At 37.3% G+C, this 20,584-nt stretch overlaps 1 protein-coding gene across 4 annotated transcripts in view; it reads right to left on the bottom strand.

Annotated features, from left to right (window-relative positions):
• PLCE1 (phospholipase C epsilon 1) overlaps positions 1-20,584 on the bottom strand; it is a 349,678-nt gene that overhangs the window by 304,577 nt on the left and 24,517 nt on the right. For all 4 annotated transcript variants that reach the window (XM_015147712.3, XM_077946826.1, XM_028826665.2 and 1 more), the window contains exon 2: positions 4,670-6,239. In XM_015147712.3, the coding sequence (XP_015003198.3) occupies positions 4,670-5,875 (1,206 nt within the window). In that variant the 5' untranslated portion in view covers positions 5,876-6,239. The remainder of the gene's footprint in view (positions 1-4,669; positions 6,240-20,584) is intronic.

Genomic DNA, 20,584 nt, shown 5'->3' with positions numbered 1-20,584 from the left:
GTCAAGGGCAGGGTCAGGTGGAGATAATTGAATCATGGGGGCAGTTTCCCCCATAGTTTTCTCATGGTAGTGAATAAGTCTCATAAGATATGATGGTTTCATACATGGGAGTTCCCCTGCACATGATTTCTTGCCTGCCACCATATAAGACATGTCTTTGCTCCTCCTCTGCCTTCCACCATGACTGTTTGGCTTCCCCAACCATGTGGAACTGAGTCTATTGAACCTCTGTTTCTCTGTAAATTACCCAGTCTTGGGTATGTCTTTATTAGCATCATGAGAACAGACTAAATACAATGATGATGATGATGAAAGTAAAAATATAGCACTTATATTTCAATATAAAGGATGTTTCTCCAGACCAGGTGCTTATTTCTAGGGCCAGGTTTTAAAGCACTTGTGAAGAATTGCAATGTGAGAGTTCTAGAAACAGTTTGATATAGAGAATGACTGAAGGAAGCAAGAGTTTTCAGGATAAAAAAATCCAAGATGGCATATGGCACTGTCCTCAGATGTACAGATAAGGTCTGAGGGCAGGCAGCCTGACCATGTGTATTTCTAGAGCAGGATTCTTACAGAGGGGAGACCATGTACAGAATTCAGAGGACCTGAAAATCTGGTTGAGGAAAAAAAAATGATTCATTATTTTCATTAATCTCAAAGGAAATTTAGCACTTCCTTTAATTCTGAAAATAGGCAACAAACTTCAGTAGCAGTAATAGTAACTGTGATCTTGTTACCAATAGAAGTCACAGATATTTCCATATCCTATTACAGTTGTGACAGATGTCCTAAACTGTTATTGATATTTAGGGTGACCAACTGCCCTGGTTTGGTCTGAATGGTTTTCCAGGACGTGGAATTTACAGTGCTAAAATTGAGAAAATTTCAGGCAATCCATACTATATATACATAAGTATATATACATAATCCAATATACACAAAAGTATACAATCTATACTTATGAATATAAGGACTTATATTCATCACTACAATTATCCCTCAGTATCTGAGAGGAACTGGTTCCAGAACTGCCACCTACCCCCTCGAATACCAAAGTTCAAGGATGCTCAAGTCTCTTATGTAAGATGGCTGAATCCCTGAGTAGACCAATAGCAGGCTCTGAAATTGAGGCCATAATTAATTGTCTACCAACCAAAAAAAGTCAAGGACCAGATGGATTCACAGCTGAATTCCACCAGAGGTACAAGGAGGAGCTGGTACCATTCTGAATATTGATCTGAAATTATTCCAATCAATAGAAAAAGAGGGAATCCTCCCTAACTCATTTTATGGGCCAACATCATCCTGATACCAAAGCCTGGCAGAGATACGACAAAAAAAGAGAATTTTAGACCAATATCCCTGATGAACATTGATGCAAAAATCCTCAACAAAACACTGGCAACCGAATCCAGCAGCAGATCAAAAATCTTTTCCACCATGATCCAGTCAGCTTCATCCCTGGGATGCAAGACTGGTTCAACATATGCAAATCAATAAACGTAATCCAGCATATAAACAGAACCAAAGACAAAAACCACACGATTATCTCAATAGATGCAGAAAAGGCCTTTGACAAAATTCAACAGCCCTTCATGCTAAAAACTCTCAATAAATTCGGTATTGATGGAATGTACCTCAAAATAATAAGAGCTATTTATGACAAACCCACAGCCAATATCATACTGAATGGGCAAAAACTGGAAGCATTCCCTTTGAAAACTGGCACAAGACAGGGATGCCCTCTCTCACCACTCCTATTCAACATAGTGTTGGAAGTTCTGGCCAGGGCAATCGGGCAAGAGAAAGAAATAAAGGGTATTCAATTAGGACAAAAGGAAGTCAAATTATCCCTGTTTGCAGATGACATGATTGTATATTTAGAAAACCCCATCATCTCAGCCCAAAATCTCCTCAGGCTGATAAGCAATTTCAGCAAAGTCTCAGGACACAAAATCAATGTGCAAAAATCACAAGCATTCTTATACACCAATAATAGACAAACAGAGAGCCAAATAACCAATGAACTCCCATTCACAATAGCTTCAAAGAGAATAAAATACCTAGGAATCCAACGTACAAGGGATGTGAAGGACCTCTTCAAGGAGAACTACAAACCACTGCTCAGTGAAATAAAAGAGGACAAACAAATGGAAGAACATTCCATGCTCATGGATAGGAAGAATGAATATCGTGAAAATGGCCATACTGCCCAAGGTAATTTATGATTCAATGCCATCCCCATTAAGCTACCAATGACTTTCTTCACAGAATTGGAAAAAATTACTTTAAAGTTCATATGGAACCGAAAAAGAGCCCACATTGCCAAGACAATCCTAAGCCAAAAGAACAAAGCTGGAGGCATCATGCTACCTGATTTCAAACTATACTACAAGGGTACAGTAACCAAAACAGCATGGTACTGGTACCACAACAGAGATATAGACCAACGGAACAGAATAGAGCCCTCAGAAATAATACCACACATCTACAGCCATCTGATCTTTGACAAACCTGACAAAAACAAGAAATGGGGAAAGGATTCCCTATTTAATAAATGGTGCTGGGAAAATTGGCTAGCCATAAGTAGAAAGCTGAAACTGGATCCCTTCCTCACTCCTTATACAAATATTAATTCAAGATGGATTAGATACTTAAATGTTAGACCTAAAACCATAAAAACCCTAGAAGAAAACCTAGGCAATACTATTCAGGACATAGGCATGGGCAAGAACTTCATATCTAAAACACCAAAAGCAATGGCAACAAAAGCCAAAATTGACAAATGGGATCTAATTAAACTAAAGAGCTTCTGCACAGCAAAAGAAACTACCATCAGAGTGAACAGGCAACCTACAGAATGGGAGAAAATTTTTGCAATCTACTCATCTGCAAAGGGCTAATATCCAGAACCTACAAAGAACTCAAACAAATTTACAAGAAAAAAACAAACAACCCCATCAAAAAGTGGGCAAAGGAAATGAACAGACACTTCTCAAAAGAAGACATTTATACAGCCAACAGACACATGAAAAAATGCTCATCATCACTAGCCATCAAAGAAATGCAAATCAAAACTACAATGAGATACTTTCTCACATCAGTTAGAATGGCTATCATTAAAAAATCAGGAAACAATAGGTCCTGGAGAGGATGTGGAGAAATAGGAACACTTTTACACTGTTGGTGGGACTGTAAACTAGTTCAACCAATGTGGAAGACAGTGTGGTGATTCCTCAAGAATCTAGAACTAGAAATACCATATGACCCAGCCATCCCATACTGGGGATATACCCAAAGGATTATAAATCATGCTGCTATAAAGACACATGCACACGTATATTTATTGCGGCACTATTCACAATAGCAAAGACTTGGAACCAACCCAAATGTCCATCAATGACAGACTGGATTAAGAAAATGTGGCACATATACATCATGGAATACTAAGCAGCCATAAAAAAGGATGAATTCATGTCATTTGTAGGGACGTGGATGCAGCTGGAAACCATCATTCTCAGCAAACTATCGCAAGAACAGAAAACCAAACACCGCATGTTCTCACTCATAGGTGGGAACTGAACAATGAGATCACTTGGACACAGGAAGAGGAACATCACACACTGGGACCTGTTGTGGGGTGGGGGGATGGGGGAGGGATAGCATTAGGAGAAATACCTAATGTAAATGACCCGTTGATGGGTGCAGCAAACAAACATGGCAAATGTGTACATATGTAACAAACCTGTACATTGTGCACATGTACCCTAGAACATAAACTATAATAAAAAAGAAATAAATAAAAAAAGATGGCCTAGTATTTGCATATAACATACCTGCATTTCCTGTATACTTTAAATCTTTTCTAGATTACTTAAAATACCTTACACTATGTAAATAGTGTTACAGTGTATTGGTTTTTAAATTTTGTGTTATTTTTTATTGTTATATTATTATTTTTTGTTTCCTACAAAAATATTTTCAATATCCAGTTGGTTGAATCTGTGGATATAGAAACTAAGGATAGAGAGGGCCAATTCTATTTTGAAATTATGACAGTTATCACATAACTAGATATTATTATTTAATGTATTAATAAAGAAGCACCTAAATTGCCATGTTAATTTTTTAAAAATCTTGATATATGTGTATCAACATAACTTGTCCTCTATGATGATTTCTATTTCTATTAAAAACATTATTCTGAATCCGTAGGTTTCATTACTTTCCCAAAGCAATCCATAGCATAAAAAAATTTAAGAGGGAAGGAAGTGGGGCCATTAGTTGGAAAATGTAAAAAAGCAGAATTAAGTTCCATCAGGTCTAGAAACCTAAAAACAATAATGAACTACACCATAGAAGAGGACCCAGGCATTTATCTCAAAAGAACACAAACAGATAATCAACAAATTGAGCCATTTTTCCACTACCAGGAAATCTCTCTAATTCCTCCAGTATTTTCTGACATACTTTTATGTTGTTGCTGTATCAACTCAATCTTGATAGCTATCAATTGGAGTATATGTTTTCAATAACTACAAATGCTTACCCTAAGAATCATAATTTGACAGATCTTAAAATTTCTCATGAATTAAGACTATTGAAAGTTGGATTTTTTTAAAAAAGCAAGTTTAAAGAAATGGTAAAAAGAAACTCAAATGCTTACAGGATACCACTGGGCTTCTGACAGACGTCGGCTCCCACCTTGCTTTATCTCCACTGTTGATAGGGGTTCCATTACTCTCCCACAAGGCAGTAAGGGACCATTTCTCTTCTGATCTATGTAACTCCATGCAATCAGCCCAATGTGGCCAGAAGGCAGAGTCCTCACAATTGCTCTTGTGCCGGTATACACAGATTTCTTAACTTCTCTGTCATTTTTACAGAATCTCCTGACTAACAAAGTGGACCGCTCCTTTTTGCTTTTAAAAGCATCTTCTTCTACATCTTCACAATTATCAGGGAAATCCTCAAAATGACTCAAAAAGGTCTTGGCAGTTTGACTGTCAGTAAAATCTTCCTTACAAAAGCTATGACTTGAATATACCATGTCCACCTTCTGGCAAGAGCCTTCAAAGCAAAAGTATTTATCATTCAAGGTGTCACAATGATCACACTGCAGCTGTTCATTCTTATTATCACAATTTTTGGCCAATTCCATCAGTTTACAGGTATATGCCATGTAGTTTTCCTTTTGCTTCTCCTCACCCCCAGGTAGTGGTACACAATTTCCACAATCGTCTAAAATTAAGTTTTCTGATAGGGTACAGAAAGTGTCTGACATTCTTCTGTCAACTTCATAATGAAAATGAAATACTGCCGTGCTGCTGTCAGGGTCTGCTCTGCCTGTCTCTATGATTGCTGACTGATTTCCTAAAGGATTAATGCCCATGGAAGGTCTGTCTAGTTCCAGTTGAATTCCAGGGAACACCTTTCTTTCCAGTGGAGACAGAATTCCAGTTTCTAAACACAGGTCTTCCTCAACAACAGAGTTGTACATTTCATAAAACTGTCTTTGAGGAAGGCCATGCTGATGGTTTCTCAATATGTTGTTGCAGTTAATGTTAAGGTTTTTCACAGAATCTGGCATGCTTTTCTCCCAGCATTTTTCATTACTGTTCTCATCACTCACTATTTTCTCCCTCGTTATTGAGAGAATCTTTGGCAAGTTGCTTCCAGAAGGTTCTTCTTTAAGTTTGTTCAGTCGTGAGATGGTATGAGAAGTCTCCCCACTTTGTCTGACAGTATGTGCTTTTGAAATATTGATGTCTGAGACCTTTTCACTACTTTCATCTGCAGCTGACTGGGCAGAAACCACTTTTCTCTGAGTCACAGGTATGAGAACAGAAGCTGTAATTTCTTCAGAAGTCATCTTGGACTAACACACAGGTTTTGACTATTGCTCTATTTCTCCTCCCTGATGATCATGTCAAGGTTTTAATAAAATTATTGATTATTACAACAATCTCAGATACACAAGTCCTCCCAAGGAACAAAGGGATAATTCCTTTCATTCAGGAGCATTGAGAGGCAAATAAATTTTCTCAGTTGTAACTTTCTATCATGAATATATATTTTTTCTAGATCAGGGTTTTAAGGTGGTAGATCAATTTTCCTTCCTCTGTTACCTGAAGCAAAAATTTTTGAAGACTTTTACTCGGGATTGCACTCTGCAACTTCTGATCCATCACTGATTTGCAATGATTTTAAAATTCAGTTTGAATGATTCCTGTTTCCTGTAAGAAAAGAGATAATGTCAAACACTGTGGCACTCAGTGAGTTTTTTTAAAAACATGATGTCACTATCCTAAGATACAGACAAAAAAGGTTGTTTTTTTTTTTGCAATCAGAAGTTGGTTTTTATGTTTTTGGCATTTATTTTTTGATTTAATATTTCAGAACTTCTGCTTCCAGCCAAAATGGAGTAACAAGGGCAAGATTTATTCATCCACTTTAAATAACTAAAAAGAAAATCAGAAAAAAAAACAATGGTTTCCAGATATTGAACAACAGGTAACACAGACATTGATCTCTGAAAGAAGAAAAAAAATGGGCCAGGCGCAGTGGCTTACACCTGTAATCCCAGCACTTTGGGAGGCCAAGGCAGGCAGATCACGAGGTCAGGAGATCGAGACCATCCTCGCTAACATGGTGAAACCCTGTATCTACTAAAAATACAAAAAATTAGCTGGCATGGTGGCGGGCGCCTGTAGTCCCAGCTACTCAGGAGGCTGAGGCAGGAGAGTCATGAACCTGGGAGGCAGAGCTTGCAGTGGGCAGAGATCACACCACTGCACTCCAGCCTGAGCAACAGAGCTAGACTCTGTCTCAAAAAAAAAAAAAAAAAAAAAAAGAAAAAACAATGAAGTAAGCCCTATAAATGCCCTAGTTTACTGCTTAGAAAGTTTCCAGGTGACAAGGCAGGGAAAGGAAACTCAGGTAAAATCCAACAATTTACCTGAGTAGAAGAGAAAAAGTTGAGACTTCAGGGAGGCCAAGGAAGCTAGAGAAATAAGGCACATTAAGCAAAGAGGCACAAAAATAAGAATGACAGCAGACTTTTAATCAGAAACAATGCAATCCAGAAGAGAGTGGAGTAAATGTTTAAAGTACTGAAAGAAAAACTACTGTCAACTTCAAATTCTACACCCAGCAAAAATATCTTCTGCAAATGAAAATTAAGTAAAAACTTTTCCAGGCATATAAGGCTGAAATAATTTATCACTAACAAGCCTGCACTGCTTGTAACTCTATTAATAGAGAGAGGGAATTGAACAAATTTCTATCCAATGTGGAAACACAATTATAAAGGATATACAAGGCACTATGGGACTAGAGGGTACCCATCATGAGCATATCATTCCTTTGCAGGTAAAGCAGTTGTTCCCGAGACAACTAATCAGCAGTCACACTGCTGTCAGCACCAGCTTTGCCTTGCCTCTGCTCTTTGACAATAGAAGTCTTTCTTCCCCTTGCTTCTCCCATACCCCCTTGTCCCAAAGAGTCATCAACTATCCCTTATTCCCTTCTATATGTGTTCCCTCAAGCACAAACACAGCCTCTCAGGTGAGAGGCTCCCAGTATATGCATATCTCTATAACTACACTGAAAAATCACTGGAAAGCCTAGAAATCATATTCTTTATAGGGAATAAACCAGCCCAAACAGAGCAGCAGTGTCCTAGCTCAACACCCTAACAAATCCTACCACACAGCAATAACTATTATCAATACTTTAAGAAACCTCCTTCCAGAACACTCCCTATGCATCAACATACATAGAGGTATATGTATATAACTATCCAAATACCAGATAATATTGGTCATTCTGTTCTGTACCTGCTTTTAAAAATTCAAAGCATACTATGAACAACTTTTCAGTCAAGAATTATACAGACAATTTTAATGGCATATGGCATTAACTTGAATTCAAATATTTGTTCTATTTTTTAAAGAGATTTTCAGGCCAAAGCCTTCAGATTGACAGCTAATATGTCCTTTCTTACCCATGAGGTAAGTAATTCAAAATAGGAGAAGGGGAAAACATTTTTGGTGATGCTTAGGTCCTGTTCTAAGGACTTTGCAATTATTGTTATTATTATAATTATAATTATCATCATCACCATAATTTTGAGACAGAGTCTCGTTCTGTTACCAGGCTGAAGTGCAGTGGCACAATCACTGCTCACTGCAACCTCTGCCTCCTGGATTCAGCAGTCATATACTGTTCCTTCTATCATATTCTATATGTTAGTGGGAATTACTAAGTATAACCCACATTCAAGGGGAGGGGAATTAGGGTCCACCTTTTGAAGGGAGAAGTATCAAAGAATTTCTGGGCATATTTTAAAACCAGCCTGGGTTCAAGTGGTCCTCTCACCTCAGCCTCCCAAGTAGCTGAGACTATAGCACTGTGCTTGGCTAATTTTTGTATTTTTTGTAAAGACAGGGATTCACCATGTTGCCCAGTCTGGTCTTGAACTTCTGGGCTCAAGCGATCCTCTCACCTTAGCCTCCCAAACTGCTGGAATTACAGGTGTGAGCCACTGTGCCTGGCCACTTTGCAATTATTATCTTGTATACTTCTCACTCAACACTACAAGATAGCATGATGGTTTTACCATATGTCCACAAATTCTTTGACACTCCTCTCTTCACAAGGAGGAGCCTAATTCCCCACTCTTTGAATGTGGGTTATATTTAGTGGCTTCCCTCTAACGTATGGAATATGATAGAAGGAACAGTACATGACTGCTGAGAATCAGTCATGAAAGTCATTGGAGCTGCCTTCTTGCTACTCCTCTCTTGCATGCTCTGAGGGTAATCTGCTGCCATATTGTAAGGAGAGATCCCCATGGCAAGTATGGAGGACTCTTGACAACACCCATGTGAGTGAGCCATCTTGGAAGTGGATCCTCCAGCTGTAGTCAAGACTTCAGATGATTGTACCTGCAACCTATATCTTGACTGCAACCACATGACAGACCCTCAGACAGATAAACCTTGTCCTAAATTCCTGACCACAGAAACTGTGAGATGATAAATGTTTATTGCTTTGACCCACTACGTTTTGGGCCAATATGTTACACAGTGATGGATAACTAATACAACTAATTTCTGCTATCCACATTCGAAAGATTAGAAACCAAAGCACAGAAAAGTTAAGTGAATTGCCAAAGATCCCTCCACTGGAAAATGATTGAGACAGGATTCAAATCCAAGAAGACTGATTACAGAATCTCTTCTCTTAACCATAGATTATGATGCTTTATTTTCCATCTAGTCTGAAGCCCTATGGTTTGGGTTTCTGAAGTCATCCAGCTATGAAGACCCATGGCTGCTGGGAGAACCCTTTTTTTTTTTTTTTTTTTTTTTTTTGAGACAGAGTCTCGCTCTGTTGCCAGGCTGGAGTGTAGTGGTATGATCTTGGCTTACTACAACCTCCACTTCATGGGTTCAAGTGATTCTCCTGCCTCAGTCTCCCGAGTAGCTGGGACTACAGGCATGTGCCACCACGCCCGGTTAATTTTTTGTATTTTTAGTAGAGACAGGGTTTCCCCATGTTAGCCAGGCTGGTTTTGATCTCCTGACCTCATGATCCACCCACATTGGCCTCCCAAAGTGCTGGGATTACAGGCATGAGCCACTGAGCCCAGCCGAGAAGGCTATCTTATATGTGGCTTTGTCTCTGGAAGGCTGAGGATATACACAGACATCAAAGCAATGGTCTTTGCTTTGCCTCCAGTTTACTCTCATGAATCACGGATGAGCAACATTACAGGGAGCAGACTTTTTAGAGCACTAGACTTGGTTCAATTTCAGACCATTCCTTTATTTAGCAAATATTTGCTGAGTACAAAATTAAATAAGGCAGGGATCTTGTCCTGGATTTCCATACCAGCTGATAAGTCACCAAAGTACAGTGTAAATAGAGCTATAATCTGCATTAACACAGAGGAAGAACATCTAAAGCAGATAGTGCTGATGAGGTGGGAGTGATTTCCAGAGAGGGTTTCCTTCAGAAAAAGACAACTGAGTTGAGTTTCAAAAGATAAGTAGGAAGTAGTTAGATAAAGAGGTGGGGTGGAGTTTTCAGGGAAGAGCAAATGTGGGCAGTCATAAAAAGAAATAGTCAGACATTGGGGTCTGGTATCTCAGGTAAAAATTTTAACCACTTTGGGGTTTGATTTCTTCTCCTGTAAAATAGAAATTAAATCACCTACTCCATCAGGTTGTGAAGGAAATACTTTGAAATCCAAAAATTCAAGGCAAATGCTTATTATTCTATGCCTTGAAATATTTTGGTAAGAAAGAACAACCAAGGTTCGGCAGCTCTTTTGTATCAGTGACATGGCATTGAATTTACTGTACTAGATGCACACACTCCCTTGACTAGGTCCACTCCAATTTTAATTTCAGTTCTATATCGGGGATCAACTCCTTAAATCTAAGCTGCATGATCCTGAGCTGGTTAAATTATCAATTTTGAGATATACTTTCCACATCTATAATATTGAGATGAAATACATATATATATATATATATATATATATATATATATATATATATATATAAAATATGTCAGCAGCAGCCAATCCATCAATAACTGTTAACTTAACTTTCTATTTACTGACTCTTGGTCAGTTCTAGGTTGTTTTTAAGGGAAGCTGGCTGGGTTAGGTTAGGGTTAGAGTTACAGTGGCATTAGACTGTTGGCTAAAGAAAACCTGAAGCACTGAATGAAGATCATAGTCTAGTGGGTTTGAAGAAGAAAAAGATGGAAAAAGGGATTCTTCCTTTCTTAGTGTGAACAGGTTTGTGGGGGAAATTGGATAAGTGCTAGCCTGGGAGAGGTCAAAGGATGTGTGGGCTAAAAATATGGCAGAACAAGAGGGTACTTGTCAAGGTAGTATGTCCAATCTTGAGGTATTTGGGGATAGGCTAAAGACTATGACTAAAGAAATGACTGACCAGGAAGTAGATCTACGGAGATGCAGGAATTGCTGGAAATTCTAGCCAAAGCATTAAGACAAGAAAAAGAAATGAAAGGTATAAGCAGAATCAGGAGTGACAGGGTAAGTTTCCAGCTTCAGGAGAGGGGACCATGGGCCGGGAATAATCCTGCTGATGGATGTTTTCATGGGCTAAATCAAGGGCTGGAAAACTACATTCTGAGTTCCAAATCTGGTGAGCCATCTGTTTTTGTAAATGAAATTTTATTGGAACACAGCCACATCTATTTATTTATGTCATGTCTGTGGCTGCTTTTGCATTTTAATAGTAGAGCTGAAAAGTGGTGACAAACACCATATGGTCTACAAAGCCGAAAATATTTGCCATCTGGCTCTTTACAGAAAAGTTTGCCAGCCCATGTACTAGATAAATAACGAATTAATGAAATGCATGGTTAGAGCAAGAAAACTATGTGGGAGGCTTGATAGCCATCTTTATTTATTTGAAGAATTGAGATGAGGAAATGGGCTCATCTCATATTGTTTCAAAAGGTAGGATCAGGGCTAAGACATAAATTATAAGGGAGGTAAGCTTTGGATCAGTCCGATAAAGAATTCCCGAACTTTTAGAGCTTTTCAACAAAGGATGAGCTATCTTGGATGATGGTCTTCTTTCAGTTACTGATAGATTTAAACAAAGGCACATTATTCAGCATCAGGGATGCTCAATATATGCTGAACAAATAAACAGAGAGAATTTAGAATGACAGAGTGAAAATGGATGACTGTCTACCACAGGTAATTATAAAAACAATGACCTAATAGTGAGCGTGTATTATCTATCACATATGTTCTAAGCACAGAATATGTATTATCTCATTTAATCTTTACAACAACATTATCAGTAGGGTGGCGGAGACTCCTAATTTCCCTCCAAAATCTGTTCTTATTCCCTCAGTAGTAGAACCTCTGAATTTGACCTAAGCATATGGATATTTCTTTATTGGCTTCCTTTACAGCTAGATGTGGCCATGGGACTAAGTTACAGCTGATGAGATATACACAAAGTGGTTTGCAATATCCGGAAAGAATGCTTGACGGAACAGAGTGTGACCTTTTCCTGCCCCTCTTTCTTCTGCTGCTGGTTGGAAGAAAGGCATGATGGCCAGAGCTGAAGCAGCCATCTTAGGTTGTGAGGTGAACATGAGAATGAATGTCATGCATAGAAAAAAAAAAACAAGACAGAAATCTGACTGCCTGTTTTCGGGATTTAGGGGAGGGAAAAATAAAATTCTATCTTGTTTAAGCCACCATTGTCTTGGGTTTTCTGTCACTCACATCTAAATATTTTCCTAACTAAAACTAAAAAGGTGGGGATGGTACTATTATCATACCTATTTTATGAATAAGGCTCTGAATGCTTGAATGACTTGTCCAAGAGTACAGAAGAATGACATAACAAGAAACCTCTATAGAAAATTCCTGCATTGGTGGGAAAGTTATATTCACTAATTCCTAGAAAGTTTCCAATTTTATCCTCTTAAGCCAGACGGAATTCTAAAGAATAGTTAAGTTAGAAAAATATGAAATACAAGCATATTATAGATGTTTAAAGGAGGTGTGGCTTAACAATAACAAAAACTAATTTGTCAGTCAACTGTCTATTGGTTAAGCGCCTGTTGAATTCCATACAGTTTAGAAGGTAAGATGGCTATGAACCAAGAGATCAGTAAAGTCTAATGATAGGGTATTTGAGCTGGGACTTTATAGTAAAGTAGTAATTACCTGTATCCATGGAAAGGAAAGGAGACTTTAGATAAAGGGAACGATGTAACAAAAGATAAAGTAGGAAAACACAATGCATAACCATGAATTCATCTGAAGTCCTCAGAAGAATATTTCATCCAATCAAAGACAGTAAAAGTTACTCAGTAATTTCACCATCATGGAAAAGATACACTAAAGTAACTGCCAAAGCTGGTAATAGAATTTAATATCCCTATTTGCTTCTTTAGAGTTTTATAGAGTCCCTTTGAGTATCTGTATATAACAATCAACCAACCATTGGTCAGTTATTTTCTTATGCATTCTCTTCTCCAAGGCCCACTCAGCAAACAGATTAAAGAAAACATTTTGCTTAAGCAATCCTTTCCTCCCTTTTCCCTTATCACGTGCACATGGTGCACATGGATTTAAGTTTGTATACACCCACATGCAAACCCTACATAATATGAGTCAGTCTTCGCTTTTTCTTCTCCCGAATATCTGCTGCTCCACTCCCTCCTGACCTCCTTTCTCTGAACTATTATGATGAAAATTCCATAACTCACAAGGAAACAAACCTCTTAAAACATTCCCTAAAGGCACTGGTGTACTCATCTGAGTTCTTTTCCAAGACCACAAAGATTTAACCCTTTGGGCCTTTAACTCCCTTTATTAGAAAAGTTTCTGAATCTGGAATGTGAGGCTTCAGACCCAGAAAACCCAGATACCCTAATCTTTATACTTTGTGTATATTAGATATCAGGAGTTGACTAATAAGTAGATGAGAAGGCTACACAAATATTTTTGAACTAATACATTGACAAGGCTGCCAATACAGTAAAATAGAGGATCACAAAAAAGTTTGTCCATAACAGGTTAATTCCCAATTGCAAAACTCACAAGGAAAGGAAATCTTCCCTGTAAAGACAGTCTCTAATCAGCGTGCAAATCATCACATCTCTCCCAGAAATATGGGTCATTGATGTTAGTAGAATGTAACTTTAAGCCAAGAGTGGAAGTGGATAGAATTGTGATGTTGTGATGCTCATAGGACTCCCTCTCCTTCGTTGTATAACAATGTCAAGATTCTGGAGTTATGTGTGTGTGCAGGCACGCACAAACACAGAGATGCACATCTTTGATGATATGAAAAGAGAGAAAAGTGGGCAACAGAAGATTTTAGATGGCACTAGACCCACCAAAAGTCAATTCTAGTCTATTTTTTCCAGCTTCATCTCTGGCCAATCCCCAAAGAAGAGTTAAGCAGTCACATTGGATTTTGTGCAATTTATTGAATCAGCCTAGCACTTAATGCCTCTGTGCATTTCCCTTCCCACTATTTTCTAACTCTGTTGACTCCATCATTCAGCTTAAATGCCATCTTTGTTCTGCAGCCCTCCCTGACACCCACCTGTCCGCATTAATTGCTATCATCTGTTTCCTGTAGCTCTTCCTACCTTCCACTACCACATCACGACATGGCACATTATTTTGTAACTATTGATTATATAGGGCCCCCTTATGGATTGAGAGCCCCTGAAGAACACGCATCTTTAAACTGAAAGAGTTTTATAAATACACTACACTTTACATTTCCATTTCCATTTCCAACTATACCAAGACATATAGTTAGTCTCAATAAACATTTGACCCTCTGCTTTCCTTCCATGGCTATATGAGCCCAATCCTTGTTCATTAAGATCTGGATTACTTAAGGCCTTCAAGTCTCTGAAACTAACTTCCTCCTGTTTGAATCCATTCCATATAATTTTCAGAAAAATCTTCTCCAAATACGATTTTCATCACATCACTTTACCTGAGAAGGAACAGAGTTCCATATTATCTAGTGTGATAAATCCAAACCATTTACCTTGATCAGTAAGAAAATCAATTTCTTAAAAAGAAGGGGGACCTATATAGACTCTGATAAGATTGACTTAAATCAGTATATCAATTTTGGAAAAAATAACATCTTAACTATATTGAGGCTTCTACTCTATAATATAATTAGCCAGTGCTAGTACACTTTCTGCTATCTTTCTCTCTCTACATAGATTTACATATATATTTATATATATGCAAAGAAAAAATATATGCATATATACACATAGACATATGAATACACACATATACATATGCATATATACATATCTTCTTTAATTTACCTAAGCAATGTTTTTTACTTATCTGTATAGAGGTCTACACATCTTTTAAGTTTGTTCCTAAATATTTTATGTTAGTGGTGGTCTTGTAAATAAAATTATCTTAAATGTTATTTTTCAGTTGTTTGTTGCTAATACACAGAAATACAATTGTTGTTTATAGACATCATAAATTGTATCCTTGTTAAATTCAATTATTACTTCTAGCAAATATTTTTTAGGTGACTTAAAATTTTCTACATAGACAATCATCTCATCTTCAAATAAAGTTGTACTTCTTTCTTTCCAAAGGTATATCTTTTATTTCTTTTTCTTGCCTTACTCTAGTAGCTAGAATCTTCAATTATGATGCTAAGTACTAAGAGCATATATATTTACTTTGTTCTCATTCATATGGGGAAAATATTCAATACATCACTATTTAATATATTAGCTGTAGGTGTCTTAATAAATGCCCTTTACTAAACTGAAGTTGCTGAAAATTTTTATCACAAATGAGGATTTCCCAATATTCTTCTGCATTTAGTGAGATAATATGATTTTTCCTCTTTTAATAGGTTAACATCGTGAACTATATCAACTAATTTTTCAAATTGAAAAATCTTGAAACAATCTAGCAAATTTGTGGAAAACATAAAGGCTTTAGAATAGTCAGAATAATTTTTAGAAGAGAGAAAAATTGGAGAAGTTAACCTACCAGCAGACAAATAAATACTTGTAGTATATTCATAAAACTAACTTCTACTCAGCAATAAAAGGAATGATTTCCATTATGTAACAAACATGGATGAATCTCAAAAACATCACATTGCATGAAAGAAGCCAGACACTGAATGCATCCATTTATTTGAAGTTTAGACCTGTGGTGTCTAATGCTGTCGGCACTAATTTCAAGATACTACAAAGCTACAATAATCTTTACAATGTGATACTGGCATAAGGATAGAAATTTATATCAACGAAATAGAATATAGTCTAGAAATAGATTTACATATATATTGTCAATTGAGTTGTCAACAAAGGTGCAAATGTAATTCAGTGGGGAAAGGGCAGTCACTAAATGGTGCTGGATTCAAATAAAAACAGAAATGAACATCAACCCCCATGTCATACCATGCACAAATATTAATTCATAATAGATATAGGCCAGAATATAAAATATAAAACAACAAAAATTTCTAGAAGGAAACAGAAAAAATATTCAAGACCTTGGGATACAGAAAATTTGCTTAAGACACTAAAAGCACTAACCATTAAAAACACAATAAAATGAACTTAATCAAAATTTAAAACTTCTGGTCTTCAAAAAAAAAAAATTAAGAAGGAAAAAGACACAGACTGGGAGAAAATATTCACAGTACACATACCTAAAAAGGTTCTTGTATTTGAAAATATAAGAAACTGTTATTGGCAGGTGCAATGGCTCATAGCCTGTAATCCCATCACTTTGGGAGACTGAGATGAGTGGATCACTTGAGGCCAGGAGTTCAAGACCAGCCTGGCCAACACAGCAAAACCTCATCTCTACTAAAAATACAAAAAATTAGTGGGGTATGGTGGTGCACACCTGTAATCCCAGCTACTCGGGAGGCTGAGGCACAAGAATCACTTGAAGCCAGGAGGTGGAAACTGCAGTGAGCCAAGATTATGCTACTGTACCCCAGTGTGGGTAACAGAGTGAGACTCTGTCTCAAAAACAGAAACAAACAACAATAAAAAAAACTATTACTGCTCAATAATAAGCAAACAACCCAAGTTTTTAAGAAATGTGCAGAAGACTTGAACAGACATTTCCCACAAAATAATAAATGCAAACAGCTTACAACCATATTGTGATGGATCAAAAAACTTCTTCATGAAAAAAAAAAATGAACCTCAACCCCTATCTCACACCACACACAATAATTAACTCAAAAAAGATAATAGTCCAACACATAAAAGCTAAAATTATAAAACTTCTAAAAGAAAACATAAGAGAAAATTTTCACAGTATTGGAGTAAACAGAAACTTCTTAGGCTGAATACAAACCACAGAAGAAAAAAATGGTAAACTGAATTAATCAAAATTAAAAACATCTCCTCTTCAAAAGGCAAGCCATAGAATGATTTAAAAAAAATTGTAATACAAACATCTAACGAGGGATTTACATCCAGAATACACAAAGAATCTCTATAAATCATAAGAAGACAAATTACTGTATTTTTTTAAATGGACAAAGGTTTGAATAAGCACTTTATTGAAGAAGAAGTACAAATGGTCTAGAAGTACTCGAAAAGATAATCAATATCACTAGTCATCAGGAAAATAGCAATTAAAATCACAATGAGATAGTACTTCACACCCACTAGACTAGCTAAAATTAAAATGACCAGCCATACCAAAGTTGGTAAAAACAGGGAGCAACTGCAACATTGCTGGTCAGAATATAAAGTGGTACAGCCACTTTGGAAAACACTTTGGCAGTTTCTTATAAAGTAAGCATACACTTAAATACATTTCACAATCCAAAAACTCTACTCTTAGAAGAAAAGTAAAAGCATACATCCATAAGCAGACTTGTACAAAAATGTTTATAGCAACTTTATTCACAATAGCCCCAAACTGAAAACAATCCAAAAGTCTACCAGCAGACAAATAAATAACTTGTAGTATATTCATAAAACTAAATTCTACTCAGCAATAAAAGGAATGATTTTCATTATGTAACAAACATGGATGAATCTCAAAAACATCACATTGCATGAAAGAAGCCACACACTGAATGCATCCATTTATTTGAAGTTTAGACCTGTGCTGTCTAATACCGTAGGCACTAGCCACACACAGTTATCTAAATTTAAATTAAATAAATTAAGTAGAATTTTAACATTCAGTTCTTCCATTGTGCTAGCCACATTTCAAGTGTTCTAAGAGTCACATGTGGCTAGTGGTAAACATAATGGACAGCGTAGATACATAGAACATTTTCATCATCGCATAAAGTTCTATGGGACAGTGCTGCTCTAAAACATGCAAAATCAAGCTATGGAGATACAACTGGATCAGTTATTGCTGGAAGCAGGGTGGGTGATGAGGAGGGTGGACTGGAAAGACTGTAACATATCCCAAAGCCACTTTTTGAGAAATATTGGAAATGTTCTCTCTTGATTGAGGTGGTGGCTATACAGATGTATACTTTACCACCCATATCATATCAACTTTTCAACTGGACCACAGGCTGCATTTCAATCCCATTTGCTCCTTTAGCTGGGCACCTCTGAGCAGCAAACAACCTTCTCAACTGTACAGATCTGATGCTGAAAATCTCAAATGAATACATAGCACCGGAATGGCAGAATCAATCTGTCTGGGTTCATATCCCGCCTTCACCACTTAACAGGTTTATCTTAGGCAACTCAACCTTGCTAAGGCTTAGTTTTCATATCTGTAAAATGGGGGAAAATAATAGTTTCTCATGTAATTCTCATAATGATCCTATGAAATAGCAATCTCTCGAAAAGTAGTACCTTTTATTCTTACCATTATAAAAACCTCTCCAGAGTCATCAAATATTATTTCCTGATATAGGACTATGTCCATTTCTTTTAAATCACCCCTTCAGCACTATAATAATAAAGGCTCAAATATCTGTACACTTACTGTTTTGTGTAGGATATTATTGTATGTTATATGTGATCATTTTCCTTATCTCATCCAGTGCAGGCAGCTAAATGATTCTTAAAATTTCTACAAGTTTACTGGGTGCTTAGCACATGAGAAAGGTACCAGATGAGTTCACAAGAAGAGAAAGACAGAATCCCTCCCATAAGGAAATCATTACTTACTACAGAGTCATAAAGAAAAAAATTAGGATATGAACTAATACCACAAAATACTCAATAGTATGGTTCAGGTAGTGAAAAAGTCAGAGAATCATTCAATTGTAAGCATACTAATTGTGCAACAGATCAAAAGTGCAGATAGAGATGGTAGAAATCAGCACGAACTCAAGTCATCAGTGAAGACTTTCCAGAGAATGTCATAGTCTGTAGAAGAGGACCTGCCCTGGGAAGTAAAGTCAGGAGAAAACAGAACAGAGAGGGAATCACAGTCATTTATTGGAGCTGGGATGGAAGGTCGTGGGTTGGCCTTGCCCTCTGTTTAGCAAGGGCAGAGTAGCCTCTATCAGCAAAAGCAGTAGAACTACCCTGGGCAAGCCCAGGAAAGTTCTCATAGCAGGTCAAAGTAGGATAGTACATTTCGGAAGCGTGGCAACGAGAAGGAAAAGAAAAGTGGGAAGGGCCCTGAGATGCTTCCTTGAACACATTGCATGACACATCCATGCATCAAAAACACAACAAGCTTCCTCAAGCAGCCAGTTGCCTCCAATTAGCTGGGGTAACTCAAGCTCGTATTATAAGCAATTTTAAATTAATTGACAGGCAACATCAACACACCTGTTTGCTAAATGTTTTTTCAAACCAGCACTCTACAAGTCATTCCTTAATTAAGGTAATTGTCTTCAAAAGAATTAAAAACTCATAAGATGAAAACTCACTCTGGACGAGATAAACATAATAGAACCACTCTACCACCCTCACACATTCTTACGTTACAGTCTCTCAGTAAAATGATCCCGATTTAATCAAAAGAAGATATGATTCGGCTTCTGCAACTCTTTTCTTCAGGCTGTGCCTCCTGTCTGGATCTCCTGTGTCTGATGATCCCCTCATATCTGGATCCCCTACATCTGATGTCTAGCCTACATTTTATCATTACACCAAGCAAAACATTTTCCAGACTAAATAACTCTCCAGTCTCACAGAGATTCCCCCACAAAGCCGTAGCAGATGGGAAGCATTTTAAATCCATATACACTTAATGTGTAAGTATTATGTCATATAAGATGGTGATTTCTAGCCATTTTCTTTTTTATATTTGTATTATAATCAACACCGACACCAATTGAAGGCCTTCAGTAGCCCTCCAGTTAACAAGCTTAAAAACTATTCCTTATTCTCACGGATGCCCATCAATGACATCAACTTCTGGGTGGATGCCCCAAGGCAACAGCTGACTCAAACACTTGATGTCATTCTAATGGCTTATTTTGGATAGAGTTAAAAATGCAAATAGAACACCTCGTTAAAACTCAAAGTTCATTTTAGCTGTGCCTCTGATTTACCACTGAGAATTCATCATCCAAAGGAAGGACACAATATTACACATCTTACCTAATTGGAAAGAAAAAATGAAGCAAACAAGTTTCAGCATTAGTTTTTGTTTTTTAAAGTGTTTAATCTGCAGGCCAATACTGTAGCACTTTTGCTATTTTTCTGGATGGTGTAACCCCAAATAAAACAGACAGAACTGTTTTCAGAGTCCACAATCTGAAGCAAGAAGGGTGGCTCTGACCTGTCCCCTACCAGCCTTCAGGCCATTTCTGAGGCTCTGAAGCGGGTTGAGGGTGGGGCTACCCAGGAAGGTGGAGGGAAATGCAGGTGTAGGGGATGAAGCACATCCCAGGACCTGAATGGTGTGGGCTCCTCAGCAAATCAACTGCATCACAGAACACTGGTAGTATTAGACTTGACTAGCATAGGAAGCATGTTAAGTATAGTTCATTTTTTTTTTTTTTTTTTTTGCTGGTTATTAATTTATTTTTAGTTTTGGTGTGTGAAACTGTAAACCTGCACAAGTGCCATGGTCAATTACAGCATATTT

This window comes from Macaca mulatta, chromosome 9, assembly GCF_049350105.2.
Source record: "Macaca mulatta isolate MMU2019108-1 chromosome 9, T2T-MMU8v2.0, whole genome shotgun sequence".
Lineage (NCBI taxonomy): Eukaryota > Metazoa > Chordata > Mammalia > Primates > Cercopithecidae > Macaca > Macaca mulatta.
Note: the sequence above shows the minus strand (reverse complement) of the source record. Positions and strands in the feature narration are given on the sequence as shown.